The 18512-nt window shown below is 38.0% G+C and overlaps 1 protein-coding gene across 4 annotated transcripts in view; it reads right to left on the reverse strand.

Annotated features, from left to right (window-relative positions):
* RET (ret proto-oncogene) overlaps positions 1 to 18512 on the reverse strand; it is an 81993-nt gene that overhangs the window by 20116 nt on the left and 43365 nt on the right. For 2 of the 4 annotated variants that reach the window (XM_027894652.1, XM_027894649.1), the window contains exons 1-10: positions 17002 to 17075; positions 16111 to 16362; positions 14220 to 14513; positions 13506 to 13747; positions 12029 to 12230; positions 11370 to 11569; positions 6794 to 7052; positions 5430 to 5555; positions 4459 to 4569; positions 1173 to 1292 (exon numbers count right to left, since the gene is read on the reverse strand). In XM_027894652.1, coding sequence (XP_027750453.1) covers positions 1173 to 1292; positions 4459 to 4569; positions 5430 to 5555; positions 6794 to 7052; positions 11370 to 11569; positions 12029 to 12230; positions 13506 to 13747; positions 14220 to 14513; positions 16111 to 16362; positions 17002 to 17065 — 1870 coding nt within the window. In that variant the 5' untranslated portion in view covers positions 17066 to 17075. Of the gene's footprint in view, positions 1 to 1172; positions 1293 to 4458; positions 4570 to 5429; positions 5556 to 6793; positions 7053 to 11369; positions 11570 to 12028; positions 12231 to 13505; positions 13748 to 14219; positions 14514 to 16110; positions 16363 to 17001; positions 17076 to 18512 lie in introns of those variants that run through there. The other 2 variants (XM_027894651.1, XM_027894650.1) reach the window with 1 other exon arrangement.

Here is an 18512-nt window from a genome sequence, read left to right on the forward strand (position 1 = left end):
TATGGCAGAGTCTTTCAATCTATCAAATAAACTCTTCTTTGAATAAAAAAACAGTTAATTATTTCAATTGTTAGATAATAAATATTTCTCTTCATCTTTCGGATTATAAGGAGACATAGAATATTTCTGCTTTGTATTTTATGAACTAACTGTTCCTGAAAACATTCCCTCATGCTGCAACTGCTGCTAAAGAAATATGTAGGTTTTTTCTTCCCCATTTACTACTACTTCTTTTGCAGAAGCACTTTTAGTGTTTTACTTTAGAAACTAAGTTTCTTTAAGTCTCTGTGCCCCAGAGAGCATCCCTAAATAGGGGTCACTTCCCAAAGAAACTGTGAGATCCAAAATAATGACCTTTGCACTACTCTATCTGAAGTCAGGATTAACTGACTTCAGATACATAATCAGCTACATTTGCATGCTGTATCTCAGAAATAAGTGGAAACAGCACACTACCTTTCTCGAGAGGAAAAAATATATATATATTTTAAAAAAATTAAGAAGGAAAAAGCTTTATGCTTCCCTTTTTTTCTTATGCCTATTTAAAATTAATTCTTTCGATATATATTCTAAATAATTCAGTTTTAGAGATGCAAAATATTTCACATTATGTTTATTATTAACCATAATAAAAACAATTTAAAAAATCCATCATCTGTTTCAATCTGTTTCAAACAACTGCACAGAGCTTTTCTGTTTAAACAAAGGTCAGTGAAAAAAGTAATCCACTCCTCCTCCTAATACCATGGGTGCTGGCTATCTCTGACATTTTGAAGCTGAGATTTTCAGAAATTATTAGCAAGCTGGAATTACTTAAAAGTAATAGAAGTCATTCATTATTTTAATTCTCCTAGCTGCCTCTGTAAATATCAGGTGAATCTCACTGAAATGCAAATGCTGCTGGAAATCAAAGGACAACTGACTTGTTTGTCATATGGTAATGAATAAGAAAGAATCTTTAGCCAAGGCTATAAATAATCACTCTGGAAATTTTCAGGTTCCACAGCAGATGTCAAGGTGACAGTTCTTAACTAGTTCTGTGTTAGCAGTCTCTGACCAAAGATATTTCTTATTAGCAAGCCCACAAGTATAGATCATTGTTCATATACACATGGTAGATACAAACAGAGAAAAAGATTACTGTGACAACAGCAGATGATGTTTAGACTTACCTTTGATATCATCTTTCTCACAATAACAGTTCTGTCTTGGGAAGCAGTAACAAATTCCATGTCCTGACTTAATTCCAAGATTTCCAGTGCCCTTCCCATGGCCACCAATAATGTTTCCACCTAATCAAATACAGACAAAAGTTAAGATTCTTACATGTAGGTGAAAGGGAATAAAAGGCTCAGGGTTTTCCATGGATTTATCCCAGTATCTGGGATCTGACAGGGCAGCACAATGCAGTGATAATGGCAGGGACTCCTCAGGGGAGACTCTAAATTCTGAAATTTCTGAGATCCTGAAATGGGGGGACTCAGAATGTTTAAACATTAGTCCTCATTAGCAGTTATTGAGTTCCATTCCCAGTTCTGATGCCAACTTCCTCTTACCTTGGAAAAATCAGCATACTGTTCTAGATATCATTTGTTCCACTGTCAAATGGAAAATGACAATGATATTTAACCACCTCTGTAAAATGCCACTGGACAGTCTAGTGAAAGCACTAAGAGTAAGTGCCAAGTGTAACTGATTAGTAAGTGGATCTTTCATTATCTAAAAACGCACTGTTTAATATTATGAAAAAGCACAGAAACTCTTACTCTTTGTTTCAAACAGGAGTTTTTCATGCAGAGTAACATCAACTCCTCCAAGTAAATAATTTTTGTCTGTATATATTATAAAAATTACCATTACTTGTGATGTTTTCCATCTATAAACTTCCTGTAATCACCAGCACCACTGTATAGACAGAAACCAGTTAAATTATGAAACTTAGCTGATTTTCAGAAAAATCACCGAAACCATGAAGGTATTCAAAAGATTAAAAAGTGGGTTTTTTTCAATATAGTCTTCTTTTTATTTCAGTTCATTTACCTCCACCCCATCTAATGTAATAGTGGAGCAAATATTTCTTTTCCATTTCTTGAGACTTCTAAAATGAATGGAGAAAGACGATATTTTTCGCAACATAAAGGCAAACATCCTTTTTTAGGATAGTATGTAAGCAAAATAGATTTTGGCCATCTTTCTAGAGAGGCCACACCTACTAAACTGTCTGCAGCTCACTGGTTAATTTTGGAAGAGCCTCTGCTGAGTCACTGCTCTCTGAGCTGACACTTCAAGAAGCATCAGTGTTCCCAAAAAGCCTTGATTATCCTCCCTGCCGCTCCCTAGCCAACTTTCTCTGTCATGGCAAGGTGATGAAATAAAGTTTCCCTTAGTCTCAAAAGATTTTACGTGTTTATCTATATTTGCCCATGTTTGAGGACCTGGAAGAAGGGGGAAGCAGGGAGTGAGCCAGTCCTACTTAAACTGTTCTTGAGCAAGGGATTTGAAAACAAAAGGGTTTTACAAAGCAGAGAAAGGAGTACTTTGTCACTGCATTAGAAATGTAGAACTTCCTGTACACATTCCAGTGACCAAAAAGTTTAATTTTCACCAAACCACTGCTGGTAGGGAAATTCCAGGAGTTATCATTATTGTTTTGAATTGTGCGGTGTTTCACATACTCCTGTTCAAATCATCAGCTGTCATGTCCCATAGTGGGAAAGAGCCTTCCCTGTTTCAGTGTCATTTGGAAAAACAGAAAAACACGGCCCTATTCCACACTACGTAGAAACTCCAGAAATTCGCAAAGTAAAAATACTGGTTGTTGGACTGGACTGGTTGTTTAGCAACTGCTGCTAAAAACAAGAAAGCAGCAAGGTATATAGGTCTGAGCCTGTATTTTTCCATTATCAGAAAGTCAAAGTGCAGAGGAGCCTACAATGATCATTCATTTAAAACTGTTTATCCAGATTCCCTCACTGCAACCAGCTCTGAAGCAGTTTCTTACTGCAAGAAAGTCTCTTGCTCAGAATGCAATTAGGTTGCCTCTATTTCATAGGCACAGCCATGACACCAGTAGTTTCAGCTGAGTGCCCTTGAATGTAATATTCATAGTGTTCGTGTGAGAAAGCACTTTTGGAACTCAAGTACATGGCCATCATAATGACAAATGAATTACAAAAATAAGTCACAACTGTCTGTACTTACAGAATATCCTTGATCTCAACGCATCTGGGCGTTTCTATTTATTGCTTGCCATTCCCAAAGAAATGTTCCCTGCCAGTAAAAGCTGATAAAATGCTACTCCTGCACCTCTGAGCTCCCAGAACACGCTCATTTCTTTGTCTGTAAGTTCACTGCTTTTGGGCACCAACCCAGGTTCTGATTTGTGTCAAGTCATGCAAACAATTATTCAACTCGGGAAATAAAGGGCATGCATAACATCTTGAAAACTTGTTTTACTTATTTGTTTATTATCAAGTAAGACAATATTTCTTTCAGGCTTCTGTTGAGCAAAGCATTTGATGCTACATATGTTGCACATTACATGTTTTAGCATTGTAGCCCCTGGCACAAATATTTTCACTTTTAGAATTAAAACTGATTGTGGTTATTGCCATTAAAGGATTCTTTTCAGATGATTAGAGAAGTTATTCGCATTTCCTTCAAGCATTTCTGGCACTTTAAGGATGGTTATTATGCACTCTAAAGAAATAATTATCTTTGCAATAACACTAATTTCCAATACACAATCCCATTCCTGCATGTAAGAAATACAAAGAAGTCTCTTTAGTAATTCATTTTATTGAAGAACATTAAGTCCTTAAGCCTGTAAGAAAATGCTAGTTCCTCTAAGACTGTTTTAAAAGCTAAACTTGGAGTATATGATGTCAGAGTCAGAAGCAGTAGTCAAGAAACGTCTATGTCTTTATTCTTGAATTAGATACTGATGGATAATAGCATCAACTTAGAAATTATCATCTCACAGAAGATGAAAATAGCTTAAGAGTATTATGCTGTTTTTCTATCCTTTGTCTACCCATATGATCCTCTGCAAACATATTTATATCAAGTTACAATTTGTTTCTTCTTACTTATTTAGCTGGGAGTTCAAATAGGCATGGTTCCTATCATAGTGTATTTAAGTTAGGAAGTAGGATATTAATGTGTCTAAAACCTATACCCTCTTCCAGCAAGTGCCTCCACTGGAAAACACTACCTGCTATTTAACAGGGAGCAGAATGCGAATTACTGAAAAAAACGTATCCTTCCATCACTGTCAGCCAATAGGTGTTACCTGCCTGGTTTAAAAAAGGACAAGATTAATCCCCATAACCTTGAACTCCCTTGTATAATTTGAATGCAGAGATGCTGAACTTGTGAAAGTATCCGGGACCAGGAAAGTGAAATTTGAGAAGTGATCAGTGATGACACAGATAAGCCCATCATAAAACATTTCCATACTTGTGCAGTCCTGGGGGCACACAGCCGGATCTCTGCTCTCCACCACATCACAGATGCCATCTGGACAAGTCTTGATGCTCGGGGTGCACGTGGAATAGTTTGTGGTGATCCCTGTCAACACACAAACAAACAGCTGCAAAAATACCACGAGGCTTGGAAGGAAAGTTTATTGCATCTTCCCACTCCACACTGACACTCCAAAGCACAGGTTTTAAAATAAAACATTTACAAATACAAATATCTGCTAAAGTTACAAGCAAGACAACAGGTAAAAGCAACTGGAAGAAACTTTTTGCTATCTTTTCTGCTTTTGCTATTTTTTTCAGCCCTTTAACTTGCAGTTAAAGTAAGTATTGCTTACGCAAATAGAGCAAAAAGAGCTAGCTGATCAAATTGAGACTGAAGAGTGGTTTTCACAACTGAAGATGTCTCTACACAATTTTACACACAAATATGAGGGTTACAAGACGTTGTAGAGAATTTTTGATAGTTATGCACTTTGAAGAGATAAAGCATTGACACAGAAGCATTGTTTTGGAAGAGTCAAGAACGCTGTCACCTGCCACATCATTGCTACACACCACAGAAAACTGAGACAGTGCTTTTGTGATCACCAACTCTCTGCTGGGGTGTACCTGCTCAGAGGCTCAGTGCTATGTTCCAAACTCAGTTCACAGTCACAAAGATCATCTTGCATCTTGCCACGGGTCACCTGTTCCAGTTACACTGCTGCAAGCTCAATTCACTACCTGGTGTTTTATATTTCATGTTCAATAGGGTCAAGATCAAGAATGACCACTCCAACTCAATCACATTTTCCTTCCTAGCGCATGTTTCATACAGGAATTAACTTTTTAAGCTCCAGCTTCTCCGTACTTTACTATACCATGTATAAATCAGTTAATACCTACAGAAGTCAAATGCACTATTACAACTAAACAGAAGTTTAATTTCACACAACATAAACATACCTTTTCCACTGCCTTGTCTCCACTGGCATCTTCCTGTTAGTACTCCCAGGCCACCACACTCTTCACATTCAGCACGGTGCTTACTGATAGCACAAGAGTCAGGGCAGTCCTCTTCTTTTTTTAAAACTGTTGGGAAAAGTGTTTGATGTAAGTTCAGGATAAAGGAGATGAACACATAAGCAAGTCAGCTCAAATTAGGAAAACTCTGTTTTTGGGGATAGATAGGAAAGAAAGAAAAATGAAGCAAGCAGTGAAAGACTGAACACTGACTGACCCAACTATGAGCAAACTTAGATAACCATTAAAGAGAAGTCCAGGTGTTTCTTTTCTATGAAATAAAAGATAAGCAGCAAGATCATAATGGCATGGTTATCTCTGCTTGATAGCACTCTGTCAATGCCTAGAACTGTAAATATGTGCTAACATACCAATAACAGAAAAACAGAGACCACAAATACTTACAGCTTCATACAGAGCTGCTAATTAAGAGAAAATACTTAGTTCTTGGGCTAACAACATGGCAGTAGCCCAAACAGCATCAGCTGGAAAGGTGTGTTTTCAGACAATACAAAGCCTTTGCAAAAACACAAGTCCACTGCAAGCTTTCTTTTTCTTCAACCCATTTACTCTTGCCATAGGATTTCTGATTTGATAGAAGGGACAGGAGGTGATTATCAAGTAGAATTGTAAGGTTTTGCATAAAATGCAATATTAGTTTGGAGATAAGTTAGTATGTTTCCAGTGAAATCCTCTTCTGCTGTGGATGTTATAGAATACTTCAAACTTCCTTCCCCTTAAGGGTGGGTCAGCACACTGCCCTTATGAACTTTTCAGTAAAATGAAGTCAAGTGCAATATCTACAAGAATGTTAACAAAACTTTAAAAAAAAAAAAATAGAAAAAATTGCAGCGAGAAGGTAGGGAGAAAAATTATTTATATATTTTTATATCTGTATCTACATATATAGGTATATAATAAATATACTTAGGCCAGAGATTTCTTGTTTTATATAGATAGACACATATATGCACACTCTTTTTTCTTCCATGGGAATATGTGAAATACAAAATAAAGGTCACACAGGCACATACTTATTAAAGATTCTTCTAAACCAAATGTCATCATGAACATTTGGAATTTCATATGATACACTGCATTAGTTCTGTGCATTAGTTCTTCAAACAAATATTTGCTACAGGAAGGTCTGGATCAAAACTCAAAACGCAACCTTTGTGATCTGTATCTTGTAGCTCAGATTCATTTTCATCGTTAATGCCATCAGTCTATAGATCACCCTGCTACTGTTCCTGGCATCACTAATACCAGTGACACAGTAAGTGAATAGTCCTCACTGGGGTACTTACGAGTTCCTTCCAATACAACAGTGAGGAGGGTCTTGGTGTGTTTCCTGCTCTGCTTGTCTGTAGCTTGAACAGTGTATTGTATTTCCTTGCATTCCGCTCTGCGCAGCACAGAGGAATCGTTCACATAAAGGCTTCCATATTTGTCTTCTCGGCCTTGAAGGATGCCAACAGGAGAGCAGCTTGCATTGGGGGACAGCAACTTGTAGGTGATGTTTACACCACGGAATTTCATACAGTTTTCAATGCAGATTTTTCCTATCTAGGCTCAAACACCAAGAAAGAAATCACAAACAACAGAAACAAAACTATGCATAAAAAACATTAAGTGCTTCCCAAAAACATCTGAAATAAAATGGAGGATATTACTACTTGCAGAATTCATCATTTATTTTGGGTTTATAGATTTTATATTTTACTACAAATGCTTTAAATGAGATGTATTCTCAGCAAAAAAGAGAGGTAAAGCATTACCATTGTCTTTAGGCTAGCAGTGAAAATGCAAAAAGCCTTGACCCAGAGAACCAGTAGTATTTGGTGCCTACTGCAGATGGTCAGCAGTGTTCAGCAAGAACAAGACCCTTGGGAAAATCTCCGCTCAGTCTCTGCTCTATCCCAGACTGACTAGTGAAAAAAAATACAGTCGTCTTTGAGAAAGCAAAGAGCTCAGCATGAACAAAGCTAAGACTCTTTTCAAATAACATAAAAATTGCTATTACTTCATGTTTATAATATTACAGTCAAAAAGTTTCTGTCCAGCAGAGTTCTCTGAAAGCCTTAAAAGGAATAAGAACCTCATTGTTTCCCATTTGCAATTTTAAAACATTTTCATCTAAAAATTAAAATATATTGTTTTGCTATAGTTGAACTTCTGCCTGCCAGAATATCCATACTAGAACACTCCTCAGTTTGAAACACATCATCTACAAAGCACAGGAATGTGAAGCACAATGTCCTGTCCAGCTCCTACAGGAACTGATCCAAAGCTCACTTTGGTTTTTCCATTTACAAGAGTGGGATTCGGATCAGGCCCAGAGGCATTGGCTTCCTTTGCAGGGAAAACCACAACGTGAAGGGTGGGGTGTTACTGAAGGGAACTTGGTGATGGATTATTTTCAAATGCTGCAGTTCAGAAATGTTTTCAAGTAATACCACTGCTGGTAAAAGCATATCTGTACATCTTGGTTTCAGCATTCTTATTTAAAAATGTAACAAAAAAAAAAAAAAAAAAAAAAAGGTTTTTTGTACTAAGACCTCTTCCCATGAACTTGGACTATTTAAAGTCAGAGAGGAAGCCTTTGAAGTTCTACAAGCATACTTTGTTATAGGATAGTCCCATTTTATCTAACTTATTCCCACTCACATCACTGATTAATGTACATTTGGCACTATTTTTGTTGGGGTTTTTTTGGTGACAGGATAACACAGAAAGACTATTAAAGCAATCAGAAGCTAGGCCATTTCTTCCTGGCTGTCTCCTCTCCACAGGAGACTGGCAGGAAGAAAAAGAGGACAAGATTTCCACTGTTCATAAACTCTGTCTAGACACAAGGTCTAGACATGTCCCTTCCAGAACCACGTCATCTCAGCCTTGGTGTTGCATTGCAACTAGCAGTGGTTTGCAGCTGCTGAGATGGTGTTCCCTTGAGGCAGTAGGAGAACACAATGATGTTCAATGGCACTGACCTTTATGTAGACTACAATGAACTGCCCTTCCTGCCTACTCTGTCATAACTGCTGTTTCCAGGCCCCCTTCTGACCAACAGAAATTTCCTTCAATGGGGATGGACAGGATCCTATAAATTCAGGGTCCCTGAAGGGCAGGTTATCCTTAGAACAGTACATTGGCCAGTTTTGTTTCTCTGTAAAAATCTGAGGAGAAGCTAAAAAGGCCCCCCCTCCAGAAATTTCTGCAAGAAAGATGAAGATAGGCTTTCTCTTTCTGCCTGATTCCACTACAGAAAGCCCAACCTTCTAAATTTGCTCTGCTCCACAAGTTCTAGAGTCAGCTCAGCTCTCAGGTGCAGCAAAGCACAGCCCTAGGGGAAAAAGGTGGAAGCAGCCAGTTCCCCTTTCTCAGGAGGGCAAAAAAACAGGAAATCAGGGTTATCAGGGTAAAGGATAATCAGGATTAACATCAACTTATAGGGGAGGAAGGAACCTTCAAAGGTGCATTTTGCAAGAGTCTCGATAGTTAACGTAGAAATACCATTATCAGAAATAGGAACAAAAAAAAATCCATCTCTTGAGCTCCAGAGTTCATTGAAGCCTGGATAATGATAATGCTCCTCTTCACTGAATTCTGGGGACATCTGGACATATAACCTCTCTAAAAATCTCAGCCAATGTTATTCATCATTTGTCTCAGTAAATGTCAATAGATCTTTAAGTCCTTTGATAAGTTAAATGCCACTGAGCAAGCATGTACCATCAGGCCATGCCTCTGTTATTCAATTCATTTAGCTGCTCAAATAGACAAATGGCATCAGCCCAGCAGTTAATAATTTCTTCACGCTCCTGTGTTTTCCTTAGGGCAAGAGACAGTTCAGCCTTCATTTTGATTTGGCCCAGTACTTTTCCTGACTGCTCTGGCACATCATGGCTAATTATGCAGCCAACTTTAATAATGTGAAGTGCTGGGGACTAAGCTGCTTACATTGACTTGTGCTCCAAGCTGAGCACACTGTAAATTCAAACCCAGTCTCAGAAGTGATTGGATGACACTTTAACTGAGATGACACTGACTGAGAATACCACCACCAAAGCCAGGACGAGATCTGCACTTCTCTGCTCAAGAATCAGAACAAAATCTCTTTGTGAATTTGTGTTTAGAAAGCACAAAGATCTCTCCCCAAAGACTTGAAGAAGTTCTTGCCAGGAACAGTTTTCCCTGCTACTACTGCCACCCAGTGAAACTGCACAACAAGTGGGAAGCACCACTGTTTCCAGAAATCCTATAACTCCTTTTCAGATGTTTGACTCATATGACAACATACAAAACCAGCAGCTTTAAAAGTCAACATTTGTGGAGTGTTTTTTTGTTTGTTTTGTACTCTGGAACTTAAAATAAACGTATACTCCCAGATTTTAAAACTAATGTGCTCAAGCAATCTAGGGTATGCACAGATTGACATGGTTGGTCAAATTTAATATGGATCTCATTCATTCATAATATTATTGTATGCATACACCTATATATAAACACATACACAGAAAAAAACCCAATCAATTAGTCTAAATTCATACCTACCTAACAGGTAAGTTTTCACACTTTTTACAATTACAGTCATGTTGTGACAAAGATACAGTTGGGACAAAGATACATTTCTAGATGCTAAAAGCTTAGACTACAAGTATCCTACACACCTATGCTATTACTTCTTTTAGGGGGAAACCCACCAGTTTCAACCTATCCCCAGGCAACAGGGTAGAGTAAAGCTTTTACAATCTGGTGCTACAAAAACCTCAAGCGTAAAATCAAAAATAATTTGATCTGCACAAAAAGAACAAAATAGCCTCTGTAGTTTCTAACGGACTACAAATTGAAAAATTGCAGCCAGAAGGCATCACAAAATGTCATAAAGGAGTAGCTTTTCGTAGGGAGACCACCATGTGAGCACTCTTGGTATCTTTCTCTTATTTAGGATATTCAGTGCAGACTATGGACAAAATGTCCCTTGTTAGAGTAGTAGCATTTTTATTGCTGATGTACAGCTTGTTCTGTACTTTGAAGAGCTATCAAGCCACAGTGTATTTCATCAGATTAAATAAAAGAACATGCAATATATCTAATCTCCCTTTTTCTTTCTTTTTACTATTAGCCAGAGGCTTAAGGATTAATAAAACTTAATTCTTCCCTAAAAGTCCTCTAATGAATTGGTTTTCTCTGCAATTGGGATGATCACATTTTAATCTCAGTCCTCCTCTCTGCTACAATAGTTACAAGGCATGTTTTCCAGCAGCTCTCCCAGAAAGGCTCATCACTGATGTTTTTAATATTCACTTTTATAACATGAATTAAATTGAACTAGTTCGTTACTAATGTACATGTTCCATAGAAATTACATTGTAATTTTCACCTGATTAATGTCAACCTGTTAGAAAGTATCTCTGGGAAGCATTTTTAATGGCAATGGTGGTGATTAGGCTAAAATGAGGGTTAAGTTAGGATACACATTAATTACTAACTAGCCATTATCTAAAAAAAGTCACTAATATAGTGGAATATGTAGAGTCAGGACTCCAACAGCTAAGCAAATTTCTTTTTTTGCTCTTGATATTGTTCCAGTTATTCATGCCTAAGCCACTCATGGTTGAAAGTCCTCCTGTCCATAACACACATTATTTTTCTCTATTAGTACTTCTATGTGTGGCCCCTTCTCTATTATTATGTGATGGGAGAGCTACTGCCCGGTCTACCTGCTACCCACTGCATCCAACACCAAACATACTGGTATCACATTTTTCACTGATTCTACTTAAAACAGTTAAAACCAACAAAGAGTTTAACGCTCCTCACCCCAGTGATCCATCTCTAAGCTCTATCCGAAATTGAATATACAATTAATGCAGTTCTTACTTGTGCAAAGCGTTCGGCGTTTCTGTTCACTGTGAACTGGTAAGTTATGTTTGAAAACTGAATGCTGACAGGGAGGATGGAGACATTGAAATGAAGCATCACTGATCTTTCTGGGCCATGAAATTCTGTGTCATTCACCAAAACATCCAACTGGAAGTAACGATGCTCTGTGACTGAAATGCTTTTATTCAGTACCAGTTCTGCAAAGGAATAAGATTAGTCTATTACCAGCCCACGTTATCTGTTAGTGTATATTCTGATACAGGAACCCCAACAAAAATAGACATAACAAAATTAACTATACATATCAAAATTTCCTAAGAGGAAACAGAAGGCACTATAAGCAATAAATATGTTCTTATGGAGTTATGTCTCTGCCATTCAAGATGTTTGGGAGGCCCTCTTCCCTTCTTACCTACCATGCTGAAAATCCTACAATCAAAACCTCTTGCTTGTCAGTTTACAAACAATCATCCTATATGCTCCCTATCCCAGAGATGCACAAACCCCATTTTTTTAGTACATGTTTAAAAGTCTGTGTTTTCTTAACTTGAAATTTCTCAGCTTTCTTTGGCTCAATATTTACAAAACGCTTACAGTAGCTCACTGGTCAATTACTAACAAGCAACTTCTCCTTTATTTGAAGAAAGAGACCTTACTGTACTCATGTCGAGTTCCCCTCACTTGGCTGCCATTCGGACTGAAGTGGATTTCATCAAAAATGTGCTCCACACGAAATGTTTCACTTATCCAGGGATCATCAGTGACAATGGTTCCTGTGTATTTCTTCCTGCTGCTTTCAAGGGGATAAATGGGTGTGGTGTCTGCATCGTACACAGTCAGCGTTGCAAGAACAGTTCCCTAGAAGGAAAAGATAAATGGCACTGCTGAAGGACATTTGTTTTGGAAATGTTTGTTTAGTCACTAGATGTAATGTTTCCAAATATAATGCCTTCTTTTTTTTTTTTTTTTTTTTTTTTTTTTTTTTTTTTTTTTTTTTTTTTTTTTTTTTTTTTTTTTTTTTTTTTTTTTTTTTTTTTTTTTTGCTACAAGAGATCACTGGAATTCACTACATTGTGAACACTTCACAGGCATGTAATTCCAAAAAGAATATTTTACTTTATCAAACAGTTTTATGAGACCTTCACATTCTATCATCCAGAGCTAAATGAAACATTCATTTCTCAAAATTTTCAAAAACAAAAAGGATTTACTTTACACCCAGGTAAATGGGATCTTCATAGGTGTATTGTCAACACCTCTTCTAGTCAGGAGATGGCAGCAAACTCCCAAATTAGTCTTTTCCCTTCCAGACACAAATATGATCAAAATGTACTTTGAAAGGAGAACTGACTACCAAAAGAGATCTTGTTGTTAGGAAACAGAAGTTCTCTCATGAAAAATGCATCATTTAGGCCCTAAAGAAATGTTTCCTCTATACCATTGACTTATAAAGGGTCGCAGAAGAGCCAAAGAGCCCACCTGTGCACTCCTCTACTGAAACAAGTGGTGTATGTGTGCAGAGGGCATCAAAGACACGGAGGAATTCAAATCTTTAGAAAGATCACCTTGGTGTGGTTAAGGGGGAAGTGAAAGAGCACCATTAAAAGAAGATCCTGGAGCTCTCCCTTAACAGCCTGGCCCTGGAAACTTCACAGGGGTAATGTTTGCCTGCAAAAGTCAACCACTATTTCTACAGCATCCTAATAAAATGTTCTGAATGTCTTATATAGATTTGCATCTATGGGACTGGTACACACATACACTTGCTCTAACACCACTCAATTTTAATCATCTGGGGGAAACAAACAACCCTGTAACAAATAAAGAAGAGCTCAGTATGGAGAGATACAGCAGTCCTAACCATGGACTCAGCAGTTGTCCATCCTGAACTTGGAAACTGCTCAAATTTCTTCACATGTTTGATTACTAACCCAAACTCTTCTTTCTTTGGGGCCCAAACAAGATATAATTTGGGGCTGAGGAATCCTACAAACAGCATTTTACAATCTGTAGAGTATGGTGTGGTGATGGGCTCATTGCTGAGATGCATTACCCAGAACATGGTGCTTCCCAGTAATCACACCTCCCACCGCTGCACTCCTACAGCAGGCACTCGGTAAAGGAGAGCATTACCTCTTTCCTGTTGAACTCCACAACAGCATCCGCAGTATCAGTGCCATTGGGAAGGAAGGGAGGAGAGTCATCTTCATCCAACACATTCACCAGGAAGGGCACCTCAACCTCCATTTCCCTGAATCCCTCTCTCACGGTGCACTTGGCAATCAGCTCGTATCTCTCTCTCTCCTCTCGGTCCAGGCGCTGTGTCACACGCACACTGGTGGTGTTCTCATTGTATCGAAAGGGCAGACCCTCAGCTGGAAAACACAGCCACGGGATAAAGGGGGACAATCATTGCCCAGCATAGGGCTCTGATAGTTTTCTTCTTTAATACTTTGCAATCCATTTGGGCATCATGACTACACAATAAAAGACATATTCAGAAGTGAAATAGAAGGAATTCATGCGGCTATATTAGGGTAGGGAGAAAATATGGAATAGGCGGGAAGGTTGTACAGTCTAGAAGCAGTACCACTGAAAGCTCAGGATACTCTGTCTGCTTTTAGCAGGTACAAACTTCTAAAACTAATCTGTTCTTCAGGGAAAGGGATAGTCCTCCTTCCCATCCCCTCTGTATATCTCAAAAGAAAAATCTTCAGCCTCAGCTAACATTTGCAGTGGAACTTCCATTACAGAATCAATCTAGAGGATCTACTACAGAAGAGATCTTAAACAGTGCAGCTGTTTGCATCTATAGCTGCTACGTGACCAGCTCAGTTCCAGTTTTACCTGCTAACAGTTTGTAGGAAATGCTGAGATTCTGACACAGATGATGAACTGAGGGTAACCGAAGCTGATGAAATGTGCCAGGTGGTTTATTCTCCTTGATGTGAAAGGAGAGATCCATTTCTGTGAAGCAAAGTTGCCTTGCTGTCAAGGAACTGCAAGCTGGTGCTGTAGCATTGATCAAAGAGAGGAAAACCGTAGCGCGTGTAGCAGAGTCACATTCCTTCTCTTGGAAAGGGTGGGATGAAAGGAAGACATACAGCATCACCTTTGATAATGGCATCCAGTTTCCTACAGCTTCAAGAAAAAAAAAAAAACACCAGAAGAAATATTTTACAGAAGACAACTCAACATTTCTTTTCCTCATTTTCTACTCTGTTATTTCATAAATGATCATTTAGTCCTATCGTGTGATAAAACAATTCTTCTTTCAAAGAAGATCTTAATAATCCCAGTGAGCCGAAAAACTAAGGGCTTAGCACCAATTTTATATTATGGAACTTCACAAACAGTATCAGCATTCTGTCTGTAAGACCCTGACATAAACCAGGTCTCTATTAGTAATCAGCTCTTTGTGGGACTGCTTTCTGAAGGGACTAGAGCAGAGTGGGGCGGAAACAGGAAAAATAATGCATGAAATGGCAACAGATACTCAGGACAGACACATAACTGCTGTCAATTCAGTCACCACATTCTGACAGTTCATTCCAATTGAGGATATGGGTCAAATTGTTTAGGTTTAGAGGGTAGATTGTTCATTATTTTGAAATATAAAGACCTGGACAAAAGATAAAATAGAAGTTAAAATTAACCTGTGGCATCTACTAATACACGCTCAAACCTTATTTTGATTACCTTGGCTTGATTACAGACAGCACAGTAATATCTCTGTAACAGATCTAATTCACTTGAAAAGATGTTGTAGGTCACTTTGATTTGTAGGAACAAAACAAGGCTCTCAGGTGCTGGATAGATGCTCCTCCTTTGTTCAGTTACAAATAGCTATCTGATATTCATGAACACCAAGTACCAAAAATGCAGTGAAAATGGTATCATTTTCAGATATCAAACACTCAGCACTCAAAAAAATAAAAGAGTAAGTGTATGAAGTTGAAAACTTCAACATCAAGGTAAGTAAGTCAGAGAGTAGAGTTGATATACAGCTCTTACAAAGTGAAGACAGTTACTACAGACTCTCTCCAACAGCAAAATTTCTGCAACTGATCACAGCACTGTGCCATTAACTTCTCACCCATTTCCTCCTCCACCATCTAATGATACCTAATTTTCTCATAGATCAAAATCACCAAAACCAATTTACTGCTAGAGTATAAAAGAAGGGGGAAAAAAGGAGATAATTAATTTCTGTAGTTCAACAGTAAGCTTCTCTAACAAAGTCAAATTTCAAGAGAGGGAGAGAGCCACAATTAGCCATTTCTTCCAAGAGCTCTTTAGTGTTACATGCAAATGTACTTTGTGAATCCATGTAACCAGAATTCAAGAGTTTGAACCTTTCTAACAGGCTTGCTCTGGGCACTAAGCACTGGAATTGGCTTCACTTGCATCCATAGATGAGGAAACTTCAAACCTCATAGTAAAGTTGTGACTTATATAGCTGTGGAATGTAGAAAAAAAATATTTCAAGTAATGCAACTTTCCCACCCTATTGGAGTCCCCAGTGTGAGCAACTGGATCTGTCCAAGGTCGGCATTTGCTTTGGCATATCGTTCCCTGTCGTGGGTTTCATTGGGTCAGATTCCTCATTTTAAAAGGGTAGGTAAGTTTTTTTTTAAAATATGATGCTCATCTTCTGCTGGAGAAATCTCATCATCTGAATGTGTTTTTCTCTAAGAACAGACACCTCAACAAGAAAAGCTAGTCTTCTCATACTTACACAACATGTTAAAGTCGTCTCTATCCAGGCTTTTGCTGAGGTAGAGAAGTCCTGTTTTTTCTCTGATTTGAAACCAGTTATTTTCCTGGGATCTTGCTCGAGAAACTATGAGATTCTGGCACAGATGAAAGTGGGCCACCTCCTCATATGAATCCTTCAAGGCATGGATGCGCAGGAGAGGCATACCTGCTGGCTCATCAATGTACACATTCTCAAAGTACTCTTTCCTGGGGAAGTAGAGACCAAAGGCAACTGCAGAGGAAGGCATACAAGAGAAGAGGCAGTCCCAGTTAAATGATTTTCTGCACTGGCATTTTCTTAAGATATGTATTTCAAAGGAACCAAAGCTTTCATTCTCTAAAAAGTAAAGAAGCACTGAGAAAGATGTGGAAAAAGGCAGATCCTCATCTGGTGTAAATAAATACAGTTTTACTGCACTCAAGCCAAGGACACAGCCACTAAAAATGTGCTCTATAGTTCATGTTCAAGTTACAAAATCATCTGCTTTTTGAAAGTAAAACTCCCTTGCTGTAGACAAGGTCCAGTTTAAGCAGAACACTTAAGGAAGCTCTGCTTGCCAAATTTCACTTAAGTTTCTACCTGGCAGTCTCAGCTGTAATTCCATTGAAAACCTAAACATCCTCTCTGTTGAGAGAAAACACAGAAATGTATTTTGTGTGCTTACACACTTTTCCTCAGATTACATAAAACCTCTCTTACAGAGGAGCCCTTTTGTGACTCCCTCCTTTTTTCAACATACCAGCATACTATACCATACTTTTGGTACGGAAAATTGTGAGTTGTTTAAAAAAAAACTGATTTAAAAGTCTTGTAAGTATTTTAAATATGACAGATGAGAAAGCTGAGAACTGAATGAGGATGAAAACATACATTTCTTTTTAGTACAATGGTTGTGACTGACCTGATCATCTCCCAACCCTGGCACGGGAGACATTTACATTTAGCAGAGCTCTTACTGCCCCTTGATTCCCGTTTCTTCAACTGATCTCACCTTACTAGGTCATTTTGCAATGGCCTCTCTACCAGTTTCCAATTTTTCCCTTCCAATTTCATTTCTTGCAAATGTGATCACAATGGAATGCTCAGTAAGCAAGGAAAGGACAAAGTGATGCTCACTGCGCTCATATGCACTGAAATACTGGAACTGTCACTCTTGGACTTTGCATGCACTGACAGTCAGTACTTGTTCCCATCTAAAGAACACTTGCATACTGCAGAATTGTGCATCATTTAATCCACTTTGATAAGGAGTCAAACATGTAAAAACTCACACATCTGCTGAACAAATGTAAACAATAACAATTTCCGTATGTTATTACTACAAAGCTTTCTCAGCTTAAATCAAGCCAGATGCAACTGGAAATGATAGTAATGCAGCAGTAAAATTAGGGATATAATGCCAAAATATCTTCAAAATAGCATCAGGCTATAGCACATATTTATTTTGTATTATTATTGGATCCATACACTGTTCTACTGAATGGAGTGCACCGCAAACAAACTGTAAACAAGAGACCTCTAATTTCATTTGGAAATACCACAGAAACCATTGTACCTTGCAATGATTCATGACATCATCAGTATCCCTGGATGCAATTACATCCATGAGATTTACAGAGGCCCATTATTTTTTCCTACGTATACTTTGCAATATATGAATAAGGTGCTAAAGTAATATGGTAGGTGAACTCACTCCAACAGACTTAAATCAAAGGGAAGCCAACAATATTCTTTTTGAGAGTTTTAGAAAAGCATTAAATCCTGACATCCTCTCTCTGGAGAAAATTATTACTTTTCATTATGGTGCTATCAACATCTTCTTTTTAAGTTAAGATTCCTGAACATTTGTAATAAATTTCAAATACTTTTTCAGTCCCTCTCATTTTTTGAAGTGAAGGAAAACCCGGGAACATGAGCTATTAGAAGTCCTACCAAGAAGGTTCATTAATGAGAGGGATAAGGTGATATCCAAAAAGCAAGCCCAGTCCCAGTCCAAGCAAATAGACTCCCTTGGGGTATTTTGTATAAAGACTTGATTCTGGAACAATGAAAACCTCCTCACAAGAAATTCAACACTGAAAATTCACTACTCAAGACTGACAAATTACTTTTAACCCACAAATGCATACAAATGAGGCTTAGACAAGACTGGCTACAGGACAGAAGAATAATTATTATTTCCTTATTTCCAAGCCTGTAGTCCTAGCATGAGTGATGCTGTGTGCTCAGCATCACAAACACATCTTGTGGTAGAAAAACCAGCACTGCAGAGAGACATGAAATCACCTCCAGTCAAAGGAGTATACAGAAAGCAGAGTACATATAAACAGTATCAATGTGTATCGTGAAAGTGAAAAAGGGAAAAAAATGGAATATTTTGA

This window comes from Empidonax traillii, unplaced genomic scaffold, assembly GCF_003031625.1.
Source record: "Empidonax traillii isolate 1590-97213 ecotype Southwest subspecies unplaced genomic scaffold, ASM303162v1 scaffold436:size495813, whole genome shotgun sequence".
In the NCBI taxonomy this organism is placed as follows: Eukaryota; Metazoa; Chordata; class Aves; order Passeriformes; family Tyrannidae; genus Empidonax; species Empidonax traillii.